The following is a 25,547-nucleotide window of genomic DNA, read 5'->3' on the forward strand; positions in this document are numbered from 1 at the left end:
GAGGGAGAGATAGTGTGTCAGTATAAATTCTGGTCTGTTTTTGACTTTATAGCTTTCTACATCCTGCTGTTTTGACACTCCCTGCTGCTTTGCCCACATTCTCCAATTATTAATTTTCCATTGCTTACTGGCAATTTAAAAGTTACTGTGAAAAGGCATTTCTACAAATTTAAGACTTATACAAATCTTAAAAAGTTACCAAAAGTAAAAGATACTTGATTACAATTTCTACATAAAAGCATTAAAATATGCTGTTTAGCAGATCATTTGTTGCTCTTTGTAATACAGTTTTGTTTTGTTTTTTTAAATTTTTTTATAAGCATATATTTTTATCCCCAGGGGTACAGGTCTGAATCACCAGGTTTACACACTTCACAGCACTCACCTAAGCACATACCCTCCCCAATGTCCATAACCCCACCTGTAATACAGTTCTTTTAATTGAATAAATTTGGTGAGTAAAATTGTATAATTTTTAAGGTGTAGTGTGTCTCTTTAATACATTTATGTATCTTAATATGACTGTCAATGTAGTGATATTTATCATATAATTATAGTACAGTATTATTGTCCGTGTCTATAATACTGTGGATTAGGTCTCTGTGGCCTATTTATTACTCATTACAAGTTGTGACCTTAAATACCATCATGCCTGGTATGACCCACCCCTGCCTCTCAGACCTGCTCACTCATTGTAGCCACCATTTTACTCTTTTTCACAGGTATAACTTTTTTTAGATTTCACTTGTAAGTGATTCATACAGTACTTCTATTTCTCTGTCTGATTTATCTTGCTTAGCATAATGCACTGAAGGTCCATCTTTTTTTTTTTTTTTCACAAAAGTAAAGATATCTTCCTTTCTTGTGGCTGAATAATATTCTGTTGTATTTATGTACCACATCTTTTTTATTCATTTATATATTGATGGGCATTTGGGTTGTTTTTAGATCTTGGCTGTTGTGAATAATGCTGTGATAAAAATAGAAATTCATATATCTCATCAAAATCTTGTTCTCATTTCTGTTGGGTACATACCCAGAAGAGGAATTGTTGGACTGAATGCTCTTTTAAAAATTTTTTGAGACCTCTATGTTATTTTTTTATAGTGGCTGGGCCACTTTTTTTTTCCCCCCACCAACAGTGTATAAGGGTTCTCTTTTCACTACCTCTTCACCAGCATCTGTTGTTTCTTTCTACCATCTTCTTGATGGTAGCTATTCTAACAGGTGTGAGACAGTTTCTCCTTGTTTTGATTTGCCTTTCCCAGGTGATTCATGAAGCATCTTCTCTTGTGTGTTGACCATTTTGATGTTCTTTGGGGAGGTGGCTATTTAGTTCTAATTTTTTAATTGGAATGTTTGTTTTTGAGTTGATGGAGTTTTTATATCCTTTGAATATTAACCCTTCCAGTTTATGGTTTACAAAAATCTCCCTTTCTTCAGGTTATCTTTCATTTTGTTGAGGATTTTGTTTGCTCTACAGAAGCCTGTAGTTGGATGTAGTCCCACTTGTTTATGCTTTTACTGCTTTTGCTTTTGGTGTCCGCTTCAAAAACTCATTGCCAATACATTTGTCAAGGAGTTTACGACCAATTGTCTTTAAGACCTTTGTTTCAGGTCTTAAATTTAAGTCTTTTAATCTGTTTTGAGTTAATTTTTGTATATGGTATAAGCTTTTGATCTAGTTTTATTTTTTTGCATACAGCTTTCCAAATTTCTCAGCATTTATTGAAGAGACTATTGACTCTCCTTTCCCCAATGTAAATTCTTGGCTTCTTTGTTATAAATTAATTGACCATGTTTGCATGGGTTTATTTTTGGGCTCTGTTCTATTGATCTGTGTGTCTGTTTTTATCCCAATACCACACTTAAAATTACTATACTTTGTAATATAGTTTGAAATCAGAAAGTATGGTGCCCCTAGCTTTGTTCTTCTTTTATTGCTTTGACTATTCAGGGTCTTTTGTGCTTCCATGAAAGTTTTAGAATTGTTTGTTCTATTTACCTAAAAAATACTATTGGAATTTTAGTCAGGATTTCACTGAATCTTTAGATTGTTTTGAGCAGTGATGGACAGTTTCACAATATTAATTCCTCTGCTCCATGAACATGGGTTCTCTTCCCATTTGTTTCTTTGATTTCTTTCACAGTCTTGTAGTTTTTGTTGTACAAATCTTTCACTTGCTTAAATTTATTCCTAGGCATTTTATTATTTTGGGTGCTATTGTAAAAGGGATATTTTCTTCATTTTTCAGTGTTTCATCATTCGTATAAAGAAATGCAATTGACTTCTGTATTTTGATTTTGTATTCTGCAACTTTACTGAAGTCATTGATTAGTTCAAAAGCTTTTTGGTTGAGTCTTTTCTTTTTTCTTTTTTTCTTTTTATTAAATCATGTCATTGGGAAATAGTTTTATTTTTTACTTTCCAATTTAGATGCCACTTATTCTTTTGCCTAGCCTAATTGCTCTAGTAAGGACTTACAGTTCTGTATTGAATAGGAGAAGTGAGAGTGGGCATCATTGCCTTATTCCTGATCTTACAAGAAAAGCTTTCAGTTTTTCTCCATTGGATATAATGTGAGCTGTGAGTTTGTCCTATATGATAGCCTTTATTGTGTTGAGGTATGGTTCTTTTCTGCTCTGTTAAGGTCTTTTATTATGAAGGGATGTTGTATACTGTCAAATGTTTTTTCTGCATCTGTTGAGATGATTGTGTGATTTTTATCTTTTATTAAAGTGGTGTCTTCTTACATTTGTTGATTTGCATATGTTGAACCATTTTTCCATCCCAGGGATAAATTCCATTTGTTTTGCCGTATAATCCCTTTAATATGTTCCTGAATTTGGTTTGCAGATACTTTGTTGGGAATATTTGCATATGTATTCATTAGGGATATTGGTGTGTAGTTTTTTTTGTGGTGTTCTTATCTAATTTTGGTGTCAGGGTAATGCTAGCCTCATAAAAGGGGTCAGGAAGTGTTCCCTCCTCGTTATTTTGGAAAAGTATGAGTATTATTTTGGAAGAGTTAATTCTTCTTTAAATACATCAGAGACTTCTCCAGTAAAGCCATCCAGTCCTGGCATTTTCTTGTGTTGGGAGTTTTTGATTACTGATTGAACCTCTTCACTAATTATTGGTCTGTTTAGATTTTCTATTTCTTCCTGATTCATTCTTGGTAGGCTGTGTGTTTTAGGGATGTATACATTTTGTCTAGTTTATATAATTTGTTGGCATATAATTATTCATAGTACTTTAAGATTTTATGCATTTCTGTAATATCTATTGTGTTGTAATGCCTTCTTTTTTATTATTTTTTAAGGTTTTACTTATTTATTCATGAGAGATGGGGTGGGCAAAGGCAGAGGGAGAAGCAGGATCCCTGCAGAGCAGGGAACCCATTGTGGAACTTGATCCCAGGACCCTGAGATGAGATCATGACCAGAGCCAAAGGCAGTTTCTTAACAGACTGAGCCACCCAGGCACCTTCTTTTTCATTTCTTACTTTATTATTATTATTATTTTTTTTTGAGCATTCACTTCTTTTCCTCTTAGTCTAGCTAAAGATTTATCAGTTTTGTTTATCTTTTTAAAGAAGCAGCTCTTAGTTTTGTTAATCCTTTCTGATGTTTATCTGGTCTTTATTTCATGGATTTCTACTGTAGTCATTATTAACTTTGGGCTTAATTTATTCTTTTCTTTTGAGTTGTAAAGTTAAGTTGTTTATATGAGATATTCTAATTTTTTAATATATACATTTACTGCTATAAATTTTCCTCTCAGAACTGCTTTTGCTGCATCCCACAGTATTTGATTTGTTATTATCATTTTTTTAAAGATTTATTTATTTATTTATTTGACAGAGAGAGAGAGAGAGAGAGATATCACAAGTAGGCAGAGAGGCAGGCAGAGAGAGAGAGAAAGGGAAGCAGGCTCCCTGCTGAGCAGAAAGCCCGACTTGGGACTTGATCCCAGGACCCCGAGATCATGACCTGAGCCGAAGGCAGAGGTGTTAACCCACTGAGCCACCTGTCATTTCACTTTTGAGCCTGTGTATGTCCTTAGAGTGGAAATGAGTCTCTTGTAGTTTGATTTTGTTTTTTTATCCATCCAGCCACTCTGTGTTTTGATTGGTGAGTTAATGTTCATTTATGTTTAGGATGATTATTGATATTTAAGGATTTACTATGGCTGTTTCATCTTTTTTTCTTCTGGTTATTTTGTTCTTTTCATTGTTTTCCCTTTTGTTTCTGTCTGTAAGTTGCTTTTCCGTTGTGATTTGCTCAGTCTTCCATTTTTTTTTTTTTAGTTTCATGTCTCTGCTGTAGGTTTTTGCTTTGTGGTTACCTTGAGGTTACATAAAAAATCTAGACAAGCAGCCATTTTCTGCTAATAAAAATTTATCTTCATCTTCTTATAAAGATTCCATTTTTTTAATCTTCCCTTTTGTATTTTTGATATCATAAGTTGTATCTTTTTATATTGTGATTTCATTATCAAGTTGTAGCTATATTTTTAATATGCACTTGTTTTAAAATTTTTATTTCCTTATGTTAAGTAGGCTCCATGCCTAATGTGAGGCTGAAACTTACAACCCTGAGACTAGAGTTGCATGCTTCACCACCTGAGCCAGTCAGGTGACCCTTTAATATGCTTTTTACTTACTTATTTATTTATTTATTTAAATTTTTATTTATTTGACAGAGATCACTAGTATGCAGAGAGGCAGGCAGAGAGAGGGGGAAGCAGGCTCCCCATCAAGTAGAGAGCCCGATGCGGGGCTTGATCCCGGCAGAGGCTTTAAAAACCACTGAGCCAGGGGCGCCTGGGTGGCTCAGAGGGTTAAGCCTCTGCCTTCGGCTCTGGTCATGATCTCAGGGTCCTGGGATCGAGTCCCGCATCGGGCTCTCTGCTCAGCAGGGAGCCTGCTTCCTCCTCTCTCTCTCTCTGCCTGCCTCTCTACCTGCTTGTGATCTCTGTCTGACAAATAAATAAATAAAATCTTTAAAAAAAACAAAAAAAAACAAAAAAAACCCCCAAAACCCCCCAAAAAACCACTGAGCCACCCAGGCACCCCTAATATGCTTTTTTAAACCTTTATGCCATAGGGAGGAGTTTAATACACTGTTCTGAAAAAGAGTTACAGTATTCTCATTCTGGATATTCTATTTATTACCTTAATTAGACTTTTCTGTCCTTTGGTCTTTCCATTTCAGCTTGAAGAGCTCTTTTTAGCCTTTTTTTTTTTTTAAGATTTATTTATTTATTTTAGAAAGAGAGAGAAAGGGAGCAAGTGGGCATGGGAGAGAAAGTCTTAAACAGACTCCATGCTGAGCATGGAGCCCAATGCAGGGCTTGATCTCAGGACCCTGAGTTTACCACCTGAGTGGAAACCAAGTGTTGGACGTTTAGCCAGCTGGGCCACCCAGGCACCGCTTGACATTTCTTATGAGCATGTCTAATGATAGTGAACTCCCTCAACTTCTATTTGTCTGGGAAGACCTTTATGTCTCTGTTGTCTCTCAAAAATAAATAAAAACAACCAGCCAAGAGTATTCCACTGGCAGAGTTATTTTTGAGATTCAGAGGAGACGTAGAGGTTCTCCCAGTTTCAATGTTTTGAATATGTCATTCCATTCTCTCTTGACCTATAGAGTGTCTGCTGAGAAGTCAGCTGATAGCTTATGGTAGGTTACTGGCTTTTTTTCCTGGGCTGCTTTAAAATTCTTTATCGTTGACTTTTGACAGTTTTCATATAATGTGTCTTGGAGAAGATCTTTTTTGTTGGTGCAATAAGGTGTTCTGTTAGCTTTGTGGATTTGTGTATCCAATTATTTCCCTAGGTTTAGGAAGTTATGAACTATCATTTAAATAGGTTCTGTGCTCCCTTCTCCCACTCTTTTTTTGAGATACCCATTATTATTGTGGGGCTTGAACTGATGACCCTGAGATCAACAATGGTATGCTTTACTGACTGAGCCAGCCAACACCTGGGGTGGTTTTTTTTGTTTGTTTGTTTTTTGGTTTTTGGTTTTTTAAAAACTTTTTAAAGATCTTACTTCTTTTTCCTCTTCCACCTGAATCATTTCCGTATTTCTGTTCTTGAATGTGTTAATTCTCTCTTCCATAGGATCTGCTGTATTTCTAGTACATTCTAATTCATTCTTCATATATTGAGTTTTTCACCCCCGAATTTTTTTTTTTTTTTTAGTTTTAATCTCTCCTGCAGAATACTCCTTCTGTTTGTTAATTTTATCCCTGAGATCACTGAATTGTTTTTCTGAGTTTTTTTCTGGTTACTCATTAAATTTCTTCATAATAGCTGTTCTATATTCCAAGTTAGATCACAATATTTCGTGTCTTTGGGTTCAGTTACTGGAAAATTGTCATTTTTTATTGTGATGCCATATTACTGTGTTTTTTCATGGTGTTTGATGGAAGTGCTTCAATTTCTCCATTTAAAGTAGTAAACAGGGCGCCTGGGTGGCTCAGTGGGTTAAGCCGCTGCCTTCGGCTCAGGTCACGATCTCAGGGTCCTGGGATCGAGTCCCGCATCGGGTTCTCTGCTCCGCGGGCAGCCTGCTTCCTCCTCTCTCTCTCTCTGCCTGCCTCTCTGCCTACTTGTGATCTCTCTGTGTCAAATGAATAAATAAAATCTTTAAAAAAAAATAAAGTAGTAAACACCTTTCTTATTTAGGTAAGGTTTTGTTTATTTTGATTCTTAACAATTCAACAGGTTTGTAATTAGGAGCTTTCATCTTGTTTCCCAGAAGGTGGCGCTATAGTACAAGCCATTGGTTTCTCTTACCGGAGCTTACTTTTCATGATTAAGGTTGTTGAGCAGGTTCATTTAAAAGAAAAAAAAAAGGACCAAAGGGTGGCTGCAGAGCTTGGGGAAGACTTCAGGCTTTGGGATGTTAGTGGTCTGCGGGGGATCCTCAAGTTGTTGGGGGGAAGATACCAGAGGTCCTGGGTGGTCCTCTTGTCCCCCAGGGCTTATAGCAAAAGACCCTTTCCTTCTGTTCTTTTTGCCTACTTCCTTTTCCTTCCCTTCTTCCCAGTCACTGTGGTCTCTGCGGAGAGAGCAACTGGTTTTTGCAGCTTCAGCATGCGTGGTCGGGCAGACCGCTGTTGTGCCTTTACCCACCACCTCCTCTGCCGGAAAGGTTGTGCTGGCTTCCTGCTGGACCAGCCACCACCTTCTCTGCTGTTGCTACAGCCTCTGTGGTCAAGTCCACTCACTTTCAGGTGTGCAGATGGATAGATCTCTCTGGTGTTTGTGTGTCCTCTGCAGAGGTGCTCCCCCCCCACCCCCACTTCAGTTGTGGATATCTAGTTAGTTGTAAATCATAGAGGAGAGAAAAAGGTAATGACCCATGCTGTCATGATGCTGATGTCTATAATATAGTTTTAAATGTATTAAGTACTTCAAGACCTTTTGGGGGCATTTTATAAGAAATTGCCAATATAACTGTATTTGTATGTTTATATTTTCTTTAATGATATCTCTAGTATTTACTTTACGTTTTATAAAGTTTAATTCTTTATAATAGTGAATGAGATAGGTCCCATTTTGAAAACTATTCATAGACTTGCAGTGATCTTCAGTCTCTGAAGTTTTTCATGTACTCTCTCAAGTTGGATTCTGTTAAACTTTGAAGCTTCTGATGACATTAAGTAGCCAAAATTGGAAGAACAGTTCTGTGAGGAATTAGGGCTGTTCATTTGGGTTAGGAAGAGGCTTTGTTGGCTTCAGAGTAAGATGAGATTTTACTGCCATGCAGAAGTGTTTGGACATTTTGGGGACCAGGTTGTGGTACACTGGGAAAGATAAGTTAAATCTGGGCTGTAACTAACAGATTTTTTTTTCTTTTTTTAAAGAATGATGAGTGTATGGAGGTTTGATTAGGTTAAGCACTTTTGCAGGCAGAGAAGATTAGTTAGCTGTTCTTTCTTGTAGCTTTAAGAGTGAGTTGTGAAGTGCCTGAATTTGGACTTTGGCAGGAGGTTAAGAAGAAATGGCAATGTTCTTGGGACTTGGGTATTGATAGAGATGAGAAGGAAAGGCAATGAGGAAAGACCTGTCAGTATGCTAGAGACATTTTATTGACTTTATATGTGCGACAGGTCTTTGAACTTGGTGGTACACCTTAAGTATGTCATAATTGGTTTTGACCTAAAGTGAGAGCTGTTTTTTGTGAGTTTAGTTGGTAATACTCTTGATTTAGTGTGCTCTTAAATAGTGTGACAGTTAGTCGATACTTCTCAGCACTTTGTAGTTGGGTCTGGGGAAAAGGTAGACATAGTTACCTTTCCTGTAGGGGAAACAGACAAGCATAGCATACCACAATAACAATTTAGTAGGACACACATGTGTACAGATCTTAAGGTCTGGCAGTTAAGGAAAAATCTGTAAAATGTTTCTACTTAGTTGAATTTTGTTTTTATCTCTTCCAAAGGGTTAAAATTTACTCATGAGTGTTCAGAAAGGGCGATTCTGTGGCTCCTGAAAAATAGGTAGGCGGAAATTCTTTTAATTTTATATACCGAATTATTTTAAAGTTCAGTTAGCTAGGTTTTTCCCAAACTTCTTGTTTTAGTGCTATTTCTTTTGGATAATTCTGCCTCTTCTTGGTCACAACAAGAAAATATTTCCTGGCTTCCTTTCTCTTCTAGTAACTGGATGAACTACCTCAGCTCTGGTTTGTAAGTAGGTAGAATGTGATTATGAGTAAGTGAAGCGGTGGCCTTTGGAGGCCAGAGTCCTTTCCCTGAGAACTCAAGTCTTCTATGAATTGGAATATGAAACATGGACTAAATGTGGAGTTTTGTTGTGGACTGCCATATCAGCATTTCACCTCCAGTCCCACTTTTCTTTTAAGAGAGAGTTCTGTGACATGATACTATAACCGTACCTGTCTGTGCTCAGTTTGCCGTTTGGGCTACTGTTCTTTTTAGTGAACAACATAGAGTTTTCCAATCTGAGTTAGTTGGTCTTATCTTTGAGAAGATGAAATTGACTTTGTCTTTGAATCACATACTTAACAGATACTTTCCTTTTATTTTTTTTTAAAAGATTTTATTTATTTATTGGACAGAGAGATAGAAGAGAGGGAACACAAGCAGGGGGAGTGGGAGAGGGAGAAGCAGGCTTCCTGTAGAGCAGGGAGCCCAGTGCGGAGCTCCGCCCCAGATCCCTGGCATCATGACCTGAGCTGAAGGCAGACGCTTAACTAACTGAGCCACCCAGGGCGCCCTTAACAGATATTTTTAAAATGAGTTTTAAAACAGTGGTTCTCAAGTGTGATGGGAGGACTCCAGAGCTTTCCTGAGACCTTTCGTAAGGTCTGTGAAGTCCTCCCATTTCCAACTATTTATCTGTATGAGGTCAGATTTTTTTTTAAAGATTTTATTTATTTATTTGACAGACAGAGATCACAAGTAGGCAGAGAGGCAGGCAGAGAGAGAGGAGGAAGCAGGCTCCCTGCTGAGCAGAGAGCCTGAGGCAGGGCTTGATCCCAGGACCCTGAGATCATGATCTGAGCCAAAGGCAGAGGCTTCAACCCACTGAGCCACCCAGGCGCCCTGAGAGGTCAGTTTTTTTTTTTTTTTAATGTATTTTAGCCAAAATATCATATCCCAACAGATTGAATATAAAAAAAGATATTAGAATTGTTCTTTTAAGCCAGACATTTAATGGTATTTGTAAAATTGTGGAACATTGTTTTCTCACCAAATTTTTATTCTGTTGTGGAAGTATTTTTTCATTTAAAAAAAGTAGGGTATTTAGTTTCAGGGCAGGTTGTTAGTCATGGAACTCTGCCTATCCCTGCCCTGCGTAGGGATTCAGCCCCAACTGGGGAGGATGAGTCATTTTCAAGGAGCAGTGTGATGCAGGAGGAGAGAAAGACAGTTCCCTTTCCTTGGATTCACTAGCTATCAGAATGATGTAAACCTGGAACTGCTCAGGGCCATCTTTGTTGCCATGTGGAGGGGCCTGCTTAAAATAAAATGAATTCAAGGGAAAGCAGAATGGAAAGATGGTCCTGGTGATTATTATTGGAACCTCTGGATCCAGCTATGCCTTTAAGTTAATTCAAAAATTAATTTACTAAATTCCTGCTTTTGATTACCACCCACCCCAACCCAAAGGGCTACTTATGTTAAATTGTAGGTTTGTTATTTAATTTGTTTGAGTTGTTATTTTAAACTAAATAACTTAAATTTTTTCAGTTTTCCTAATATGATAAATATTGATAGATGTAGTCTTTTTAAATGAAAGCTCTTTAGAGTTCTCTGTAGTTTTTAACATGTAAATCGATCTCGAGACCAAAATGTTTGAGGACTACTGATCTCAGGAAAAGAAGACATTGCTGCTATTTCTTGGGACTAAGAGAGGGAATGAAAGACCTGACTGAATAGTTTTCAGTGTTGTAATTACATGTATTGTGGTAAGTGTTTGCAGTGATAAGAAGTGATTTATATGGTGCTCATGGATGGATCATGTTAAGATATGCTTATTTTGTGTTCCTGACTTTATTTTGTAGAATGAAGTGGGTGTGATAATTCTTAATGAATAACCTTTGCTGTAGCTAATTACTACATGCAAATAATCTATTGTTGCCTCCTTATTTGAATTGAATGTAACTTTATAGTAAACTATGGCAATTGAATTTTTCAGTGTATGTATTATATTTGTTGTAAGGGGGTTTGGATTTTTAAAAGAATAATCCCAAGTACAGAATAATAGAACTATGACTTTGATGCAGATTAGATATTTTTCTTGAATATAAAGTGAAAATTTGGTAGGAACAGATGTGGGTGTATATCCGTGTTCTAAAGTTACTGAGTTAACATATTCAAATTTAATTTTTAATTTCCACTGCCACCTCCAGCTACACCTTCTCAAGATTACCAAAAATGGAAGCTTGGGTTAAATTCCTTAAGTTATCTTCCACAGAATTTCTAAAGCCTCCAAGAAACTTGAGCAAAACAAAACAAACTTCTTTTTGAAAGAATGTACTGGAAGGCTGGCTTTTTTGTTTTCTTTGTCATTACTATTTTGAAAGTCCTAAATTAAAATTAAAAGCTAATATGAAGAGTGTGTTAGGAAGATTAATTATGATCTTTATACCTAGGAGTGATTTGATTCATGTCAGTGCTTTTGGGAAGTTTTATTTTTATTATAACATTTGATTTTCTGCATTGGTTTGGCTTCTCCAACATTCTTAGTGTATGTACATCCCTCCTCAGATACTTTAGGAAAAGAATGACCTTCCTAGATGGTTACCCCTTGCTAATGTGTTTCATTATTATTACTATATCCTTAACACAAATTCAGAGATTGCTTAAATTTTACTTTTTTTGCCTTTAAAAGCGTTGATTTGAATGATTTCATAGTGATCTGGACATTTTAATTTGTTAAAGCTCATTGAGCATTTGATTTTAAATCTTCAGAGGTGAGAGATTAGAAATCCAGCTGTTCATGAATGCTCTCTCTTCTCTATCCCACTGGATCCTGTGCTTCATGTATAAGTAGGCATCCACTTCAGACCTTTGCTTTTGGGCTCCTTTGGCCTGGGCTGTTCTTTTTCCAGCTAGCCCAGAGCTTGCTTGTACTCCATTTTGATCTCTGTTTAAATTCTGATCCCTGTTTAAATGTTACTTCAAGGTTCTTCCCTGATGATCTTATATATATACATTCATTCTTTCTCCTCTTTCCTATTCTTTCCTCCTTCCTTCCCTTCATTCCTTTTACTCTGTATTTTAACTTCATGCTTTACATTATTTTTCCTCAGTGCACTTGCTCATGACAATATGTTGTATGTATCTATGTACATATTTTGTTTCCTCCACTGGAGTTTCAGCAGCCCTAGTGTAAATTCTGTGAGGACAGGAACTTAAATTATTTTTGAAGTTGAATCCTTAGGATCTAGAACAGTGCCTTACATAGTAGGTGCTTGTTAAGTATTTTTGAAAGATGAATGTGATATTTGGAAGATAACCAACTATTTTATTCTCAGTACTTACCTTCAAGAAGATGAAAAAGAAAGTGTCCTTGATAAAAGTGAGCTATTGATCTAGTGGGATAGATTTGTATATATTTTCTCTGTCTTATTATTCTTTCTTAGGTATTGTGTTAGGCACAGAGGCTACATGTGTGTGTAAGAAGTTCTGTTTTTGGATTTTGGTATAAACTCTTACATAGTACATATTTTATCTGTAGTGCCAGGTCACTTAAAATTTTTTATTGCTAATACTTAAAAATTAATTAAAAGAATACTATATTGTCTTATATTTCATATATTTGCAAAATATTCCACAAACAAAATTAAACCTAAGGGTTATACTCTTTCAGGTTTGTGAGGGATTTACTATTCAATCCAGTGCTTATCTGCCAGGGGCCGTTCAGTCTATGCGTGAAACCATTCTAATGATGGAAAATGCACTTTGTTTCAGGCAGTTTATTCTGCCTTTGGGAGGCCTCTGATTATTAAAAAAGTTCATCTCTATTTTAAGCCAAAATCTGTTGCTTCTACTTACTGGCTCTAATTATATCTCATGGAGGATGTATTGAATAAGTGTAATCTTTCTTATGATAGCCCTTCAATTATTTGAAAATCTACCAAGTTCTCCCTGACATTTCAATTTTCCAGGCTAAGAATCCCTAGTAAGCTCTCTGATAATGATATTTACCATTTACCATTCTGGTCATTTTCCGGGAATCCGTTTGGGTTTGCTCATGTATTTGTAAAAGTGAAGTGAAAGCTGTGGCTCTCTTTAAGGCTTTGGGAGCTGCACTGCTTCCTCTTCAGTGCTGTGTTCTTTTAAAATTAACATATAATGTATTATTTGCCCCAGGGGTACAGGTCTGTGAATCATCAGTCTTACACAGTTCAGAGCACTCACCATAGCACAGACCCTCCCCAGTGTCCTTCACCCCATCCCTCTCCTCCACCCCAGCAGCCGACAGGTGTTGTCCAGGATGTGGGGAAAGGGGAATCCCCTCTTACATTGTTGGTGGGAATGCAAGCTGGTTCAGCCACTTCGGAAAACAGTATGGAGGTTCCTCAAAAAGTTGAAAATAGAGCTACCCTACGACCCAGCAATCACATTACTGGGTATTTACCCTAAAGATAAAAATGTAGGGATCCAAAGGGACATGTGCACCTGAATGTTTATAGCAGCATAGCAGCAGTGCCCACAATAGCCAAACTATGGAAAGAACCTAGATTTCCATCAACAGATGAATGGATAAAGAAGATGTGGTGTGTGTGTGTGTGTGTGTGTGTGTGTGTATATTATGTAGCCACCAAAAACCCTGAAATCTTGACATGTGCAACGAAGTGGATGGGACTAGAGGGTATTTTGCTGAGCGAAATAAGTCACTCAGAGAAAAGCAGTTATCATATGATCTCTCAAAATGAGGAGTTGGAGAGGAAGGGCGGGGTTCTTGAGGGGAAGAGAGCGAAAAATGAAACAAGATGGGATTGGGATGGGAGACAAACCATAGTACTGTTACCTTTTTAAAATTGCATCTTTATGATTTAAGTTTCCCCCCAACCATGTCACTCTTTATCTCATTTGACATACTAAAATACTTAGTTGTTCCTTCTCCAACCCACCTTTCACAAGTGCTGTTGGCGAGTCGTGTCTCATGCCTGCCTTATTCTGTAGTTTGTTTTGTGTTTTGCCCACCCAACCTTCTCAACCCCCCAACACACACAAGACACAAGAGTAATTGGAGTTGGAGCACTCTGTGGTTGGTTTGATGCTTTTTTAGCAGATTATGTACTTGCTGGATTGAGAAGTCCTTATGGAATATAGAATCAGTGGGAATTCAGCCTGTTTGCTAAGATAGGGATGAAACCTGTCACTCAGTGCTCTTTGTACCTAAACATTTTCAAAATCTGTCCCTTCTCTCTGATCTGAAAGATTTCAGTTCCACTTTTCTTTCACTGTTTCTAGAATGCTAGTAACATAGTGTAGGGTGGAGTCTAACTCTGACAAGATCTGTTCATTGAAACTGCAAACTTATCATCAACAATGGCAACTGGTGCCATCATCAGTCTCGCTTGCCGTGGAGACTTTTTTTTAAAATAACCTCTTAGTATCTTAATGTAATTTTCTTTTGATTAGGTAATTTAAACATTTTTACTGAATTAATTGCATAGCATGTTGTTGGGTGTTCAGATGAAGTAGCATTGGCACTTTTAATTAAAACATGGAAAAGAGAACATGTATTTTGCCCTTTCTCCTTGATTTATAATGTGGCATATTATTAAACTTCTGTAGTTCACATAGTCTTTTACTTAGCTGCAATTTACATGTACGTATCTCTTTTTAAAAAAATCCTGAATAGGAAATGACTATAGGATTTAAGAAAAATTGCCTCTCAAATGTAAATCTACCCATTTTGGCATAAAATGTGAAATTATAAACCTTGTTTCTACTATATAATTTGTAATTTAACAAATTTTAAGAAGTAATTTGCCCTTTCAGACTGTTTCAGGGATTTAGAATTTTTGTGTATAGTAGCTGATTTGCTGTAGTTGTGATTTTATTGGTTTTTTATTCAGTTCAGTAGCTTCCTATAAAAGATGTTGAGCAGTGATTGTTCAGGAATGATTTTGTCTTACTGTTTTATAAAACTGTGGTCTATAAACCATAATAATTACAGAAATCACAAAAGTCTTTTAATACATTTTTTAAAAAGATTTTATTTATTAGAGAGTTCAAACAGCGGGGAGCGGCAGAGGGAGAGCGAGAAGCAGACTTTCTGCTGAGCAGGGAACCAACATGGGGCTCAATCCCAGGACCCTGCAGTCATGACATGAGTTGAAGGTGGACACGTAACTGACTGAGCCACCAGGCGTGCCTGTGTGTTTAACTGCTAAAATTTTATTTGGCTCAACCTGTCCTATTTAGAAAAATAATGGAGTGGCAGTGGAATAGATTTGGTGTTTAGTTAAGAGAAATGTAAAGTCACAGTTAAGTCACTAGAAAAGTCATTTTTAAGTGGATTTCACCACAACAGTAAGACCAATGTTGAGTTAAACTATAGCATTTGGACTCAATGTGGAGACTGTAAATTTGTTCATTAACAGCAGTTGCAGTAAAACAGTATAAGACAGTGGTAGTATTATGTTTCACATTGATTTTTCAATTAATTGAATATGTTTAGCTTGTTGCCTAGTTAAGTGTTTAGTTGACTGTGCTTATTCAGTTATTACCTAACATGAATAGGCATTGTTTCATTATTTCTTGAGTAGTATTACTGAATTGGTGGGTATGAGTATATATCTGTAAATACATCATGAGGTTATATATGTCCCATTTCTTTGGGCTTATTTCATCACCGATGTAAGTATTTCTATACTCATTGTGATAAAACAAAAAGTCTTAAATCATTTTGTCTATTTTTTTAAAAATGTTTGTTAAGTATATTGAAAAAAGAATTTCAAAGAAAAACTCCTTAAAAATCTTTCATGTACCATTAAAATGGAATTTTTTCTTGCTTCTTGTTTAAGTAATAGCCTGTTTCAAGTCGTTGTAAATAAATGTAAATAGATCTATGAGAAAAGTATGATTACTGACAAATTACCCTTCAACTTAATTCATGAACACAGCAGACATTCACCACCTCATGATACTTACCATCCCTGCGTCAGGAATTTGGAAGCAGGTGAGCTAAGTATTTCTGGCTCTGAATCATGAGATTGTGGTTAAGCTGTAGATCAGGTCTGCGGTCTTCTCAAGGTTCTACGGTGACTGTAGAATTCACTTCCAAGTTCATTCACATTTGGCTACTGGAAAGAGACCTCAGTGCTTTGTTGACTAGAGTCCTCATTTCATTGCCACATTGCTCTCCATAAGGCTGTTTAACTGTCCTTGGAACATAGCAGCTGTTTTCTCTAGAAGTGATTCCAGAGTGAGAGCAAGGATGATGCCACAATACTTTGTAGTCCTAGTCTCTGAAGGTAGACACCCTCACTTCTGTTGTTCAGTTTGTTTAGAAGCAAGTCCCTAAATTGAGCCTACTCTCAAAGGGTGGGGAATCAGGCTCTGCCTTCAAAGGGAGGAGTGAAGAATTGGCAGATGTACTTAATGACCACAGTAATGTAAATTAGGAAGTCTTAGAACATATGATAAATTCTATATTAGTTCCTTAATAGAGTAGTTGTCAGTTCTTATGCTGTATTAGACTCATCTGTGTAGCCGTTATAAAACAACAAAGCAAAACACAAATGGTTTGAATTAGGTCTGTTGATTCACTTGCAGTCAGGTTTTTCTATAGGTGTTTTACTGTGCAACCAAAGCTCTTCATTATCTTTTAAAAGATGTACTGTTTGATTCAGTGACATACGTTACTTCTGTTCTTTTGTAGAACTGTTACAGAATAGAGCTGAATACAGTATGTACAGTTCATGGCACAGACTAAGTGTTCGGTAGATATTAGTGTTTGGCTATTGCTACTATTTTATTCTTACTTAACCTAACTTATGAAGTGATCATTAATTAAATGGGTAACAATTGTAGCTTCATCGAAAAACAATTATTTGGCTTTTTGTCAGGATGGGTGTGGCTCAGGCATCAAAAACTTGATGGCCGCACTCTTTTCCTCCTTCAGTTAGTCCCCACTGTCTCCCCCCATCACCCCCCAAAAAAACCCCAGTAATGTTTGTTTGTACTTCCATATGTTTATTATTTAAACATAAGCCAGTCCAAATACATAGTTTTTTCTCTTTCCCCCCACACAAATGGTAACATGATGACCAGTTTTCTCTACCTTGCTTTTTAAACATAACAAATTGATAAGGAGAATTTCTGTGACAGGAACACGTCCTCATTCTTTTTTGTGTCTTTTTGCTGTATTCATTCTTTTGTGTAGATTAGTATAATTTCTTTTTCCAGTCCTCTGTAAATGGACATTTTGCACATTTCTTATTTTGCAATGAATGTGCCAATGAATGACTTGTTCATGTGTCACTTTGTATATGTAAGTATGTCTGTAAAGTAACTTCAGAGAAGTAGAATTGCTAGGTCATTTGCACTTGGGATTGTACGCTACCATTCCTTAGGGGCTACCAGTCTCCTCACAGCAGCCACAGTGTTTGAAAACTGCTTGTATCCCTATAGTCTTACCTCCAGAATATATTTTCATACCTTTATATTTGCCAGCTTTATAACTGAAAAATTGTATTTCAGTATAGCTTAAGTTTTAATTTCTTTTATGGATGAGGGTGTATTTTTACTCATTTAGACTTATTTTTCTGTTTAGTGTCTATGTATATTATTTGTTTTCTTTCTCTTATGGCTTTGATCTTACTGATAGAAACTACATATTAGGAGAATTCACCTTTTGGAATGGGAAGCTTTTTTTTTATTTGTCTTTTGACTCTTTCATTCCAAAGTTTTTGCCTTTTGTTTGTGTGTGTGTGTATGTGTGTGTAATCAAATTATTCTTAAAGATTTCTGTCATTACTCAGAAAATCTTCATTACTCCAAAGTTATAAAATAACTTTGTTTTTTTCCCTAATACTTTAGTGGTTTCATGTTTTTCAGTTTTAGATTTATTATGCTGTATGGAATCAGTTATGGAACCAACTTAGTTATTAAATAGATAACTGTCAACTTGTCTCAGTATCGTTTATTGTGTAATTCATCCCTTGTTCGTTGACTTGGATGCCACCTTTATAAAATCAAAATTCATACATTTATTTATTTGAGTCTGTTTCTAAATCTGTAGTATGTTTTCAGGTTTTCTCTAGTGCCCTCTCTGTCTGGGTTTTCTAGTTAGTACTTGGGGTGGAGGTAAGGCAAGGGCGCTTTTTGTATTTTTATTCTTTCCATGCTAATAGTTTTTGATGGTACTGTGTTATAACTTCTCTTTTAGTAATAATAAAGCCTACTGAGTTTAATACATATATTAGTACAAATGTGGAAGGATACAGGGTAGTGGCTATGTATGTAATATAAAATATATTACTATAAAGGAGAACTTAACATTTCTTTATTGCCTTCCATGGGTAGCTGCTTTTTACATGTATTAATCCACTTAACTGTTTATCATATCAACTAAGTCTGTAACTGGAATTTTTAGAATGTGCAATTGTTTATGGCTAAATTTCCATCAATATTGCTTTTTTTTCTTCAGTTGTGATGCAGATCCATCAGCCCTAGCGAAATATGTTCTCGCTTTGGTAAAGAAAGACAAAAGTGAGAAAGAGTTAAAGGCATTATGTATTGATCAACTGGATGTATTTCTTCAAAAAGGTAACATCTTTAGTTTAAAAATACTAGTTTATTTTAATAAATTTTTTAAAGCAAGATTTATCATAATATTAAAGGAACTCAATAAGAGAATAGACTCTAATTGTAACAAAGTTGAATAAACAGTATTATTACTGATTATAGCTTATTTATAATGAAAACCTTTTTCATTAATATCTTTATTCTCTTTCTTAAAGCAAGCTGGTATTTTTCCTTAAAAGATTAAATAAATGAATGCTTGTTTATTTAAAGATCATGTTGCTTAAGAAACTACTTGGAATGTTAGCTTGATACTGCTTCTAACTTTTTTCATTTTGCTACTATCTAGATAATAATAATATTTATGTTCAGCACTCTGGGTGCAGGGTCAGAGCCTAGTAATGGCTGGAAGTGACTGGCCCAGAAGCTCTGGCCATCGTAGTTCCACTACCCTGAATTTGAATGGATTAATATTACCGTAAGATTTGTGTCATGACTCACTGGTTGGGAAGCTGTTGGTCTCAGCAGTATATTTGAGAGTTAGGAAAGTCCGTGTATACCTCATCATATTGAACTCTGATGTGTAGAAGAGGAGGATTCAGTCTTAGCAAGTGTCTTTAATCTGCATTTTTTTTCGTCTTGGTTTTTGTTTTTAGAGACACAGATATTTGTGGAAAAGCTTTTTGATGCTGTGAATACAAAGAGTTACCTACCTCCTCCAGAGCAGCCATCATCAGGAAGCTTAAAGGTAGAATTTTTTCAGCACCAAGAAAAAGATATTAAAAAAGAAGAGGTAAGGATTTGTGTGTTAAATCTTAGATGTTCTTTAAAAATATAAGGAATCATTAAACTGAGTTTTAATTTTTGTATTTGTGTCAAGGATCCTCAGGATAATCCCTAGGAGCAGTCATAGAACTTAGCACTTAGTCATACTCATGGCTATGACTTCTTACATCAAAATCAGCGAAAGAAAAAGTAGGTGTTGCACAGTCTGGGGGAAAACAGACGTAAGCTTCCAGAGACTTCTCCTAGGAGAATCACAAAGGATGCACGTAACAAGTAGTTTCAACATATTTGAACAAAGAGGAAGCTCATTAGAGACTCAGTGTCCAGGGTTTTTTTTTTTTGAGGCTGGTCACAGATGCACCTTCTGCCTACTATGTACTAAAATTGCGATTTCCCTGGAGGAAAGCATGTGTTCAGCTTAGAGCCATATCAGTGACAAAACAATTCAGGCATATGGTGAGCTATTATTATCAGGGAATGATGGGAACCCTCCAGAAATCAAAGTTCACAGATACTAGCCTAGAGCCTACCTTATAAGAAGCAGGCCTTTCTAAAGACAACAGTCTCAGGCTTGCTTTTTAACTGTTTTCTGCATAATATCTTATATCTGTGGACTTTCATTATCTGTGTTCTGTGAAAATAATTAGATTAACATTAGACCGATTTGCTCTGTCCTGCCTGCATTTTGTAGGGGACTGTTTTTAAGGTAGTCATGTATAAAGGCCTTCACAGGGCAGTGGGCATGACTTTATCCTTTAAGAGATTTTGAAGAATTTACCTTTTATTTTTATTTTTATATTTTTTTATTTTTTATTTTTTAAAAGATTTTATTTATTTATTTGACAGACAGAGATCACAAGCAGGCAGAGAGGCAGGCAGAGAGAGGGGGAAGCAGGCTCCCCGCTGAGCAGAGAGCCTGATACGGGGCTCGATCCCAGGATCGGGACCACGACCCGAGCCGAAGGCAGAGGCTTTTTCCTCTGAGCCACCCAGGCGCCCCAAGAGTTTACCTTTTATACAAGATTGCCATTCTTGCTGAGTAATCATAAAAATTCAGATCTTCTCAATTTGATGTTTAAGGATTGTAAATTCAAGTATAACTAATTGATAAGCTGATATATTTCTGCAGTTCGTCTTGCTTTAGGCCAAATAAATCTTGGTTAAATTTTTGCTTTATCAGTCAGTGCTTTATGAGTTTGAAAATGTTACTTTTATGAGTTTGAAAATGTTACTTTTCCAAGCCTTAGTCTGCTTAGCTGTGAAATGGAAATATATAGGGTTTTTTTGAGGAATAATAAAATGTTGTCTCTAAAGCACTTGGTGTAGTGTGTAGCACATAGTATGTTCTCAATAAATGGCAGTTCCTATTATTGTTAAGAGATTGTTGTGTGATGGAAGATGTGATTGGGTTTTTTCCCCTCATACTCTTTTTTTTCTTTACAGATTATGTAAGTAATGCTTATTATGTAATAATATAAATATATGTATAACTTCACATAGTAATTCTCAAATATATTTTTATTTCTGTATCTGAACATATCTACACACATGTACATGTATATAGTTACACAGACGTGCACATAAAACACCTCTATTACTTCTCTGTGTAAGGGAAAACCAGAAATAATTTTGTGCGTATTTCATACCTAACAGTAGGGGTTCTCTTCTGTTAATAAGGAAGAAAGGAAGAGTGGCTGTCGTACTGGCACACTGCTTATACCACATAGAGATGCACAATAATTTATTTAAGTTTTGCTCACCAATGGAAGTTTGGTGGGTTAGTTCTAGATATTTGCTGTTGCAAATCATATTTTAATTCTTAGATAATCTTAAGCAGTCTTCTTGATTTGAGAAGCAGTAAGAAGTCTATCCCCAAAATGAGTTAGTGGCAAAAACCTTAGTCCTACGTCTATTGACATAATAATATTTCTCCACAGTTTTCTTGACCAATTGTGAAGGATATTTATCCCTGATCTTTCAGAACTGTCAAAATGTCAGATGACAACCTGGATTTAAAATACCGTGGGTATAGTAAAAGTTCCCAGTTGAGCATGTACTGTGGAATATGATGATCTCTCAACATAAATTACTCGCGAGTGTGTGTTGAAGCAAGTAGAAGGGAAAAGGTGCATTGTACCCTGTTTTGTTTGTTTTTTTTGGGTGGGAAAGGGTCGAAATGGGTGGGAAAAGGAGAATGAAAGTATTTATAAGAACAAAAAGACTTAAAAAAAAAGAAGGCTTTTAAGCAGTGCTTCTCAGATTTTGGCCTATTGATAGGATTTCCATTTAATTTATCACCCAACATTGGACACTTCTGACAGTAAGAGACTTTTACCCAGAGGGATATTGGAACAGCTGGCATGAGCTGGGACACTGTTATATTATCCTGCAGACTGCCTGCGTCAGATTGTCTGAGAGTTCTTATTAAAAGTGCAAAATCTTGAGTTGTATTTACAGAAGCCACATGTTCAGTATTTCCTGTATTTGTTTATCCTCTAAATCCTTTTTTTTTCTAGTAACACCTGTTAATGTCCTATATAACCAGTGTTCTGGACAGTATAGCCTGGAAAATTCTGGCCTCAGAAAAGTAGCACTGATAAAGGGAATGTTTTCCAGGGCTGCTTTCTATTAATAATATAATATGAATGGAGGCCCCTTGTAGGAAAGAGGAATATATAGCTGCCATACTGCTGAGAACTGGAGAGCTGTTTGATCTTGTGTATCATTTTCTCTTATATCTCTTTTTCTGACTTGGTTAGTTCTAATGCATTCTGCTATGTTTCCTAATGTGTTAGGTGCCAGGCCAAATCTGTGGAACCAAAACAAGAGTGTGTGTTGAAATTTTGAAAGAATTAAAATTGACTTTCTACTAATAATGTTAAAATGAGGACGTTGGCCTAAGTGTTTTCTCACCACTATTCTCTAAGATAAACATTTCTGGGTTTCTTTAGCATTCACTTTAACTTTCAGCAAGCCTTTCTTCTGTGGTTAAATTAAGTGATTGTACTTAGAAGAGAAATTTTTTTTAATGCTTTTAGAAAAGAATAATTTCACGACTGTATTTTAATGTCAATTAAATCATTGAGATAGTAACATGGCAAGGAATAATTTGCTAAACTTAATGCATATTTTTCTTTGTATATCAGATCACAAAGGAGGAAGAGCGAGAGAAGAAGTTTTCCAGAAGGCTAAATCATAGTCCTCCCCAGTCAAGTTCCCGATACAGAGAAAATAGGTGATTGATTGATTGAACCATGTTCAGTGTTTAGAAATTGGATATCTTTTATATGAATGCTTAGATTTGATTGTCTTTCACCTAGGGGCAAGTAATATCTACTCTGTTGGTCTAGGAAACTGTAACTCAGTTCCTTTCTTACAAAGACTATCTATGTCAGATTCGTAGGTCCTGGAAGTGAGATCTGGAATAGTGCTTAAAAAAATTATTATGGTATTTATTTCTAACTTCAAATTCCAGTGAGATCTTAATGTGAGAACTTTTTTGCATGAAGTTTCCCTTTAGTGTGAATAAGTTATTTTTCCCATTAAGATTTCAGAAGCATTTAGTGTGGGCAATAGGTGGGCTACATGCTTTTAAGTATGAGTTTATGTGTGTACAGGAGACCGTGTGCTAGGAGATGGCATGTACTGATCCTAAATGTATAGATGTCTTTGTGTATAAGGGTGAAGATTGAGACTTTGACAGTTTTTTCCCTTTAAAGGGGTTTTGGAGTTCTTGAGCAGATAATGTTCAGTTTTTCAATTTGAGTTTCCTAAATAAGTGGTGGAATAAAGAATCATGATGTTTATAGGAATTAAAAGTGACTTTTGCATTTAATGAGTTTTTTCTGTATCCACTTAATTATTTTCCTAAAAGTGATCATTTATTTCTTTAGAAGTCGTGATGAGAGGAAAAAAGATGATCGTTCTCGCAAAAGAGATTATGATCGAAACCCTCCTCGGAGAGATTCATACAGAGACCGGTACAATAGAAGACGAGGCCGAAGTCGCAGTTACAGCAGGAGTCGGAGTCGAAGCTGGAGTAAAGAGAGGCTTCGTGACCGGGATAGGGATAGAAGCAGGACTAGAAGCAGAAGCAGAACACGAAGCCGGGGTAAATAATCCACATATGTGTGTGTTCCGATTAGCATTCTTCTTTTGTGAATGAGCTATATTTGAGGATTTTAAAAATGGTTTTAATTTTTGTCAGCCTTGTCTTCATTTTTCTATTTTTTTTTGATGTATTTTGTGTTCTAAGTGAATGTTTTTTAAAAATTTCCTTTAAAAATTTTATTTAATGCTGATTAAAACCACAGTGAATCACCACTGCATGCCCATTATAATGACTAAAAGTAAAAAGGCTGACTTTATCTAATACTGTTAAGGATAGAGGTAAACTGAAATTCTCTGGAAAACACTTTCACAGTATCTTAAATTTTAAATCTACACCTACCAAATGACCCAACCATCCCAACTCCAACCTGTTTATTTAAGAGAAACAAAAGTGTATTTCCACGCAAAGACTGTACACAAATGATCATGGTACCTTCCTTTGAAATAGACAGAAACTAGAAACAACCCAGATGTCATGTGAGTGGATAAACTGGTGGATCCATACAGTGGAAGAAAAGAATGTAACTTTTGGTATATGTCACAAAAGGATGAATCTCAAAATAATAATGCTGAGTTAAAGAAGCCAGAAAAAAAAGAATATACATGCATATAAAGTTTTAGAAAATACAAACTAATCTCTGGTGACAGGAAACAAATCATTGGTTGCCTGGGATGGAGTAAAGGGTGGAGAATTATCAAGGAGTGCAAGGATATTTTGGGGGGTGATGAATATCTATATAATTTTGGTTGTGTTTGGTTTCACATGTATATACATAGATAAAATTCATTAAATTGTATAAATATGTTCAGTTTATTATATAAGAGTTATATTTTAAAATCAGGAAAACAGTTAAAAGTCTCATTTCAGGTGAATATATTTGCAGGAGCATGTCATTTCCAACATTTTATTTTCCAGTGTGTGTTATTGAAAGGAAGATACTGGAGGCAATAAAACAACTAAAACACTTTCAAGTAAAACACTTTTACTCAAACTTAGATTTTTGCTACTCTTTTGGCCTTTACTGTGTAGTCACCTTTAGTCTTTGGGAAATAATATTTGTGGCCTTTTATATGCTTTATACTTGCCCTGGCGTTTTCCCTTTCTGTGATCTAGGTATACTAGGTCTTTTCTGCACATGGCTTCACTTCACTAATTTCCTTAATTCCTTTTCTCTCTCCTTGGGACCATACATAGCCTAGTTAATGTTTTTTTTTCATGTTTAGTATGAACTCCTTTTCCTTTCTCTTGGCTCATCTGTTTCCATCTTCAATAAATAGTTTTTCACCACTAATAATATTAATAGTGTATTCTACTTATTTAAAAACCCATGCTGGGATCTTTAGGTGAATTACAACTCAAATGTTCATCACAGAAAAAATAACCGTACTTTACTGTATATTTTGTTTTGCGGGCTGAAGTTACGCATACTAAGATTGCACTGAAGAAAATAAAAAATCTCTTTTCTGTAAACAGCACTCCAAGGAGAAAAAGCTCATTAAGTACAGCAAATTTTGTGCGATTTTATAGTTCAGGTCATATTGAAAAAAAAAATTAGCTTATCTTGGAACATTGTGTATTCATTTAGTAGTTTTTAAAGAAAAGGAGGCTTGTGTACAATGTGAACATTTTCTCTGTGTTTAGCAAAAATACCACTATTTTGTATATCTGTGACTTTTTTATATAGTTTTATAAGTTATTTATATTTTGTTGCAGAAAGGGATCTAGTAAAACCTAAATATGACCTGGATAGAACAGATCCACTAGAAAACAATTATACTCCTGTCTCTTCGGTACCAAATATTTCGTCTGGTCACTACCCTGTACCTACTTTGAGCAGCACTATTACAGTAATTGCTCCTACTCATCATGGCAATAACACTACCGAAAGTTGGTCTGAATTTCATGAGGACCAAGTGGACCATAACTCCTATGTAAGACCACCAATGCCAAAGAAACGGTGTAGAGACTATGATGGTAAGTTTTTACTGTTTCCTGAAGTACTGAATTAGTATTTCCAGTAAATTCTGTAAGTTTAGGTTGCACAGTTATTCATGGACAGCCCAGTTAATGGTGGTAAGTTAGTCTTAGGCACTTCTTGAATTCTTCAGTATTATTTAAACCTTTGTTAGTCACTACTGACTATTGTATATCAGTCTAAAGACACTGCTTCTTTACACATAAGTCTTAATATATTTTTGGAGTTTATCAAACAAGAGTAGTATTTACTGAGTTGTTATCTGGGAATCTGCTACTGAAACATTCTTGACAAAACTCACTTCTTTAGAAATAAATGGTTATTGGCATGTAATTAGAACCTAGAAATGTGAATATCACCTATAAGAATTTTATAAATGAAGACTCAAAGTTTTACTGTAAAAGCTTTGTAAATTGTACTAA

At 35.7% G+C, this 25,547-nt stretch overlaps 1 protein-coding gene across 12 annotated transcripts in view; it reads left to right on the forward strand.

Annotated features, from left to right (window-relative positions):
* The window catches only part of RBM26 (RNA binding motif protein 26), an 87,180-nt gene that overhangs the window by 11,767 nt on the left and 49,866 nt on the right, over positions 1 to 25,547 (forward strand). For all 12 annotated transcript variants that reach the window (XM_032314305.1, XM_032314298.1, XM_032314306.1 and 9 more), the window contains exons 2-6: positions 18,159 to 18,277; positions 18,910 to 19,046; positions 22,186 to 22,274; positions 22,933 to 23,150; positions 24,864 to 25,124. In XM_032314305.1, the coding sequence (XP_032170196.1) occupies positions 18,159 to 18,277; positions 18,910 to 19,046; positions 22,186 to 22,274; positions 22,933 to 23,150; positions 24,864 to 25,124 (824 nt within the window). The remainder of the gene's footprint in view (positions 1 to 18,158; positions 18,278 to 18,909; positions 19,047 to 22,185; positions 22,275 to 22,932; positions 23,151 to 24,863; positions 25,125 to 25,547) is intronic.

Source organism: Mustela erminea, chromosome 15 (assembly GCF_009829155.1).
Source record: "Mustela erminea isolate mMusErm1 chromosome 15, mMusErm1.Pri, whole genome shotgun sequence".
Classification (NCBI taxonomy): domain Eukaryota; kingdom Metazoa; phylum Chordata; class Mammalia; order Carnivora; family Mustelidae; genus Mustela; species Mustela erminea.